This window comes from Varanus komodoensis, unplaced genomic scaffold, assembly GCF_004798865.1.
Source record: "Varanus komodoensis strain SLA01 unplaced genomic scaffold, ASM479886v1 scaffold97, whole genome shotgun sequence".
NCBI classification, from domain to species: domain Eukaryota; kingdom Metazoa; phylum Chordata; class Lepidosauria; order Squamata; family Varanidae; genus Varanus; species Varanus komodoensis.
The window spans coordinates 293772-301355 of NW_025336668.1; the positions used below are offsets into that span (position 1 = coordinate 293772).

The 7584-nt window shown below is 44.2% G+C and overlaps 1 protein-coding gene across 1 annotated transcript in view; it reads left to right on the forward strand.

Moving 5' to 3' along the window:
• The window catches only part of TRAM2 (translocation associated membrane protein 2), a 41114-nt gene extending 34608 nt beyond the window's left edge, over nucleotides 1-6506 (forward strand). The window contains exon 11 of the mRNA XM_044418992.1: nucleotides 662-6506. Coding sequence (XP_044274927.1) covers nucleotides 662-735 — 74 coding nt within the window. The 3' untranslated portion in view covers nucleotides 736-6506. The remainder of the gene's footprint in view (nucleotides 1-661) is intronic.
• The last annotated feature ends 1078 nt before the right edge of the window (nucleotides 6507-7584 follow it).

The window sequence follows — 7584 nt, forward strand, 5'->3', positions numbered from 1 at the left end:
CCCTTCCTGAGGGGATGGGGCTACGCACGTTCATAAAACGACTTCCTAGAGGTAAGCACTAGATGGGGTTCAGCAAAGCACTCTGTGCATGCTGAGAGATCCATTCTGGGTGATTTGTACTTGGAAGGAATAAAATAAGTTGCAAGGAAAACTTACCAGTCTGTGGCTGGTGATTGTTTGAAGGAGGGACTTCAGCTCACGACAGATGGCTCAGAGAATGATGCAAGGTCACGTGACGCTGCTGAAGAAAACCGTCTTTGACCCTCTGGGCTGCCTGGATGGAGGGGTACTTAGAAGCCACATAGAAGCTGCTGTGGGTTCTTTGTGGGGAGGTTAACCAGCCTCTCTTGTCCTTACTTTCCCAATCTTCTTCCACTCTGCACATGCATGCAGATGCTCGCATAGTATGGATGACTGCTTTTGGTTTGGTAAATGTTGACAGACTGGATGAACTGTCCTTCTCCTGGGTCTGTGCGACCTGATGCAGAGGAATGAAACAAGATGTGGAGGTGGCATTGCGGCAGTGTAGGACTCCCTCACGCATGGAATTCCCCAGCACGTTGTTTGAGCCTACAAAAAGCCACTTAAAGCCATGTACTTACTTATAACAGCCATTTTGAAAACCAATCTCATGTTCACCCTCTCCATTGTTCAACCTCAGGCTACCATGAAAATGGAGTTGTAAAAGCAGAAAACGGTACCTCTCCACGGACCAAGAAGCTGAAGTCTCCATAGAGCCAAAGCACTGCCTGCAGGAGATGTTTCAGGAAAAAAAATAACGGACTGTGCAAATCTGAGGACTCCAGGAATAAAGAGGCACCTTCCTCCCTTTTGTCCTCACAAGGTTCCACTTCAAACGGCTGGAAGACAAAATATGAAAATATCGTGTTCTCTCTCCAGGCGGTTTGCCATAACCAAACAGGCCCTCTCCCTCCACAGGGGAGCCTAGGAACACCAAACATTTTCCCCACCTAGTGCATTGCCTTGTTATGCATTTCTCCTCTTCAGAGTGTTCCTGCTTCTTTTCCAGCCCATAGGAAGTATGTTTTCCTCTGAATTCCATTCCCAATGTGTGGTCCCCTCCCACCACCCCCATTCTTGTTGCATCTAATGATGCTTTAGCTTGGGGAGATGGCAGCTCTAGGACATTATGCATTTTGTTGCCAAGGGAATAGAACTTTAGATTAGTGTGTGGAGCACCAGGACTCACTGCAATCTCACAGAGACAGCTGGTGAGAAATGCAGTTTGAGTCAGGATCAAGGGAGAAATCTTGGTGAGGTCTTTACCTAAATTTTCTATTTCTGTTACACAACCAGTAAGCTTAGTGGAATGTTCAGGATGTGTCAAGTCTTCACAAGGCTGGGAAAGGAAAAGCACAACCTCGCATACAAGTTTGTGTTAAGCCAGTCTCAGAGGCTGACATTTTAATGTGTGGCTCCCAGACAGATGTAGGTCTCCTTTTCCCCGTTCTTTATAAAATAGAATTTTCCATTGTCTTAGAAGAACTGAGCTCTCCTGGAACACAGCATCTAGATTTGCTGCTTGAATAGCTTGGTATGTGTGATGGACTCTTTATTTCCACTGGCCAAGAATGACTCCCTTCAACCTACAGTGCCTTAGTGAAGGGAGAAACTTCACCACTCACTCAAAAGGCGGCAGAGGCCAGAGGTACTTTTATGGTAGCTTGCTATATCTTTATTTCAGAAGCAAGCAATTTCCTCACACCTCTGTGTGCTTTTTCCTCCCATGCAACAGGCGGCCTTCATGGGGTACTGATGGCATCTGTGTAGCTGAGTCCATCATTTCAAAGGGGTCTATCCACCAAGCATAGGATAGCAATACTACTTGCTGGGCAGTGCAACCTTCTGCGTATTTATTCAGAAGTGAGGCTCATTAGGTCTTACTCCTAGTAACTGTGTTCAGAATTAAAACTTTTACCTTTTGTTTTTTGAGGAAAAAAACTTTTCCTAAGTTTTACCCAAATGAATTTAGATCCATTTCTGTTCTGGCTGCCACTTGTACCTCCTCTCACCATTATTCTTTCCTTGCCTTCAAGGCTAACTACATGAGTTGCAATCCTGACAAATGATGAGCAGCACAATTCCTAACCCCTTAATATGTGGATGAGTTAGGAATGTGGGGTGACAAAAGCTGTGTCATGCAGTGGTCAGTCACCATGTAGAAAGCACTTAATACCATCCACTGCTTTTGGGAGTCCGAAGGTGTTAGATGGTATTAAGTGCAAAACCTACCTTGGTGGCCACCCTTTTCTAATTGCTATAAATCCCCTTGTTTTTGAAGCAGAACTAGGGTATTTGGAGAGAGGAGGTTGGTCCATCACTCAGAAATAACTTAAGGATGCTTTGTATTCTTAGGCTGCTTGTCCTTTTCAGAAAATGGTATCCTTCGTAATTGAGCTTGCCACATTCAGTAGGGTTAGTTGAAATACTAAGACTTGCTTTAAGCCCTATTGCAACTGGAGCACCTTACAGTTTTTTAAAACATTTTTTCACCACGTTTTCTCATTCCAGATTGCAGATCTTCAGTTAATACGAAGAAGGAACTGAGGCTTTTGTTTTCCTTTGCCCTAATTGGTGATAGATATTCCTAGTACTGCATTCTTGATCACAACAGTATTTCCTTCTGGTAGACATATGGTGAGGATATCTCTTTTAACAGGTTATGGGATGAAGGAATAAGCAGGTTGTCTCTGAGAGCTTCATGCTGGTCCAATTTGCACAGTAATTGCAGCTTGAATCAGCCACAGTGGGTTGTGGTATGTACTTTTGGCCATTTTGAATCTTCAACCCTTGGAAGGGTTATTTGTGGGGCATTTAATGGGTCTGGATAATGTTGCAAACCATGGCAACCCCTTGCCAGGGAATTAAGATTCAAAATGGCTGCCAAGACATTCTGCTATCTACTGTGGCTTAAATAACTCATGCTGGGTTGCAGTGGTCACATAAACAAAGTGACTGACCACTACTACTCAAGTTTGGATTAAGATGGATGCAAGGAAATCAGGCAAGCAGATAGCTTGTAATGGCTTGTGAAGTTTTAATCACATTCAAAAATGGGGATATTTTATACTGAATAAATTGAGCTTGCATTTTTGTACAGGCCTTTAAAAAAATCCCCTCTAATTTCCATAAAGCAGTTCTACACACCAGGTGATTCCCCTAGTCAAACACACTGCATCCATCATGAATCGTACCCCACCAAGGATGCCCTCGTCTGAATCGGACAGCAAAACAAAGGGATGGCCATAGGCCTGGCAGGCCACAATTCATACTTGTATGCAGCTTGGTGGGTACATCTCGCCCTAAAGCTTGTGGAAGTGTTGCCTCACATGAGGAAGTAACCAAAATTCTTCAAGGGAATGATCCTGTGGCCACTGTATATTGTCAGAGGGTCTGTGGGAGAGTTTGGGTTCCCAGCTTCGAGGTCAGGCATGGGCACTGGGGTTCTAGCCCTATTTCCACACCAGCTGTGCTCAGTGTTGGGGCAGCAACAATGGCATTAAAGGGGGCATTTGTGAGGAGGGGCCTCTGGAGAGGCCAGGGGACAAACAGTCCTAAAGCCTCTTCTCTTCCACCTCCGTGATGCTTCAACTAGAAGAGCAAAAAGCAGGGTGGGAGGACGGGGAGGTGAAGACGGCCTTTCCATTGCCACTCTTAGCATTTAAGTGACTGTAGCATTGTGCCTACATTTTTCCTTGTTCCCTTACTGTGCCCTCTTGTGCTGATTGGCATGACCTAAGAGCATACACAGAGAAGTAGGTGATTGTTTTCTTTTCCCTCCAGAAACTCAAAATGTGTAGAAAAAGGCTGAGATACATCCTCTCCCCATACCACAATGTGCCTGTCACTCCTAAGCTTTGCTGAGTCCTAAATATACCTCATCTGTGTACTTTTTATATAGGAGTGAAGGACTAAACTGGGTAGACTATGGTGCTATGTAGGCCAGGTCAAGTGGGTCAATCCAACAGGACACAGTTGCGAAGCAGCTTCCAGTTGGATGAGCCTAGTAGAAACCAGGCCTCCTTTCCTTCTGCCCACCTTGCTCCTACAAACGTTGGGCCGTGTTCCAAAGAGAGAGAGAGAGAGACCACCCTTCCAAATTAGGACTTTTCCCCACATTAATTCAAACCTTGAATTGGTATGGGTGAACCCACCTTTACTAAAGAGGGCTTCCCATTTTTGTAGTTATCTCTGTCATCAGTCTTCTGTCTTCCAAGGCAGTTCAGAGGATCGCTTCAAAGCTGCAGAAAATTGCTTCCACCCAGCCCAGCTTGCACAACATTTCTCCTGCACAGAACTGTCAAGCCACAGTGTAGCGTGTACAGTTCCTGCAAGTGCCTTACACTGCAGTGTAGCCTTTTGCACCTTTTTATCTTGCATATGTGTCTTTCTCTCCGTGTTCTTATTGGTGTAGTTCACTTACGTACACTAGTTTAGCCATTCATAAAAGGGACAGCTTTTGCTGAACACATTGCCTCAATTTCTATGCCTTTTTGACTGTAGGGAGGTGTGTCTTGGTAAGCATAACTCCTCATTGGAACAATTTTAGATACCAGCATTTCTAATATAACACAAGCTGCAATACCATGAACAGTCTTTCTTGGTTGCATGGCAGGTCAGATTCCATTACCTGCTTTTAACTCCAGATAACTTACTGTTCTGAAATGTTACATAAAGAAAGTTGCAAGTGATTACAACTCCCGTTTGTGAGTTCTTTTGGTGATAACTGAGGATAAACTAGATGTTATGTGTGGTTTGGTGATTCCTCTTTTGGACTTCTTTTAAAAGTTGGACACTCACAGAGGCAGCAACTGGAAGCAGAAGATGTGTGTGCATTTGGAGGTACGCGCGGCATGACAGGCCACCATTGGTTATTCATTTAACCCATGGTGAGGCTGGGACATGTGTAGCTGCCATCTGAATAAGCAAATCAGGTGATCATGGGTTATGCAAGGGCTGTTTCAACCTCACATAACCCATAGTCATCAGGTTTGTAGAACATGACAATCTATGAGTGAGCGTTGGATATACCAAGTGATTGCTGTAACCCATCCTGACCTGTGCTATATCATGCAAATGTGATCGTTGTGTGTGTAGAGATGTCCCCTTGACTCTTTCCCAAGATGCTGCTTTTCCACTGAAAATAGCACCCCCCTGCATATCACTTATGTGTCTGCTTTCATCTCAAAAAGGGAAAATATGCATTACAGGGGAAAGCGATTTGGGAAAGAGCATCACAACTCTCTTTATTCCAGCCTTCATCACCTGCACTAGCCATGTGCTTCAGGTTACAGCTTTAACAGTGTCTGTGAATGTACCCCTCCCCCAAAAGAATCACAGAACTGCACGTTTTCATCTTGAGTTCCTCATGCATGGGACAGGGAGAACAAGTTTAGCCTGGCTCCCACTGAAACAGAAGAAGCTATTGATCAATTGAGCTCTTAGCTCCCAATTCAGTGTTATACCGTTGCCTTATACTCTGCCTCCCATTTTGGCCAAGAAAAAGGCTCGTTTATACTTGTAATCTTACCTGGGGAGGATGATGGCTTACATCTAATGTGATCAAGTTTCCATGATTTTGTAAGAGGTAGCGTGTGTGTGTGTGTGTGTGTGTGAGAGAGAGAGAGAGAGAGTGGTATCTTCCTCCATCACATATTCTGGACTGAAGAGCAGGAGATTATGTAGTGCTTTCCCTGCTTGCCTCGTCCTAGGTGAATTAGTAGATACATAGCATAATTCTGAGATCTAACCATAATTTTTCCAAAGTTCAGTAAACAGATTTTTGCACAGCAGGGCACTGAAATGTGTATTTTTGAAAGTAGCAGTTTTTTGTCTGCCTGTTCATTTTAAAGAACCCATCTGATAAAGCAGATCTGATAAAGGAAAACAGGATTTCCTTTAACTGTACTGACCCACAACCCATAATGTGTTTAGTGTCTGCTTTTGGAACAGGACGTAGAACTAATCATAGAAATTGCAGAGGGTTTGTTTTTAGTCTGTAATACTGTTTCTGGAAACCAGTTACCTCTATATCTGATCTTGGGTCTTCCTGAAGAGCCTTTATTATCCCGAGTGCACACCTACATCAGGACTGTTGCTAAGAGCTTTGTTTGTTGGTCTTCGTTGAGAAAACAAATACTCTTACAACTGTTCTCCAAGTGAATGCATAGCAGAGGATACAGCAGCTGATGCTGAGCATGTATATGGATTGTTTCCCAATATTTCCAATTACGGACCAAATTTAAGTCAAAAACCTGAATTAATGTCTGCTCTTCCATATTTAAGTGTAATGATGATGGTTTGTGGCCAGTGATGGGTGGGCGGGAGAAGGGAGAGAGCCAATCTTTCTTTATTGTTGTATTTCCCATCATCCCCTGCCATTGAAAAATGCAAACTGTATGGATGGTTGTTATTAAACAGCTTTTATAAAAGCTATTTGTGATGCAATATTTTCTGAAATAAAAAGGCATGGAATGATCAAAACAGTTATTAGAAGAACTTGGTGCTTTCAGTCATTACTAACATCATTTGTCATCGCCTTTTGGTTGAGGTCAGTTTGGTAAGTTTGTGCCCATGATGCTATAAAATTTTAATGCTCAGTTTGTCTGGCTGAAGCAGAGCAGTCACATACAACATTTGCAAAGAGATGTAAAATGTAGAATGGAGGTTCCAGGTTCAGTCCCTGTGCTACCAGCCTCCTCCCTGAGATCATTCTAACTAGAAGTCCTCTGATGGGTTGACAGGACATGTTAACCTCCCCCACACATGAATTTTACCCAGTCATGAGAGTAAAGATCTGTGCCTGATAGACAATCAGGTGCAGCAGGGATTTGTGTCCCCCCCCTTCCTCAGTATCCCAGGGGCCTCTGCAGAGCTTATAAACCACCCCATGGGGATAATGCTAGGTTCATGCATAACCTATGGTGGGGTACAGTGTTGTCTGAACACAGCCACTGTGAACTGCTGCCAGCATACACCCAATTTGCTGTCAGAATAAGTTGCCAAACAACGGCAGCCTGTGTAAGGTAGCCTCCCAAGGCCTCTGTTGCTGTTGTTGTTAGTCGCAAACTCGTGTCCGACCCCATGGACAACATTCCTCCAGGCCTTCCTGTCCTCCACCATCCCACCAGTATCTGGCCTTCTAAAGATCAGCCAGGGTTGATCTCCTCTAGGACTGACCGGTTTGATCGCCTTGCGGTCCAAGGGACTCACAGGAGTCTCCTGCAGCACCACAATTCAATGGCCTCAATCCTTTGGCGCTCAGCCTTCCTTATGGTTCAGCTTGGTTCAGTCCCCGTCTGCGGTGATCTTGGAGCCCAGCATAATAAAATCTGTCACTACCTCCATTTCTTCCCCATCTATTTGCCAGGAAGTGATAGGACTGGATCCCATGAACTTAGTTTTCTTAATGTTGAGTTTCAAGCCAACTTTTGCACTCTCCTTCTTCACCCGCATCAAGAGGCTCTTTAGTTCCTCTTCACTTTCTGCCATTAGAGTGGTATCATCTGCATATCTAAGGTTGTTGATATTTCTCCCAGCAAACTTAATTCCAACTGGTGATTC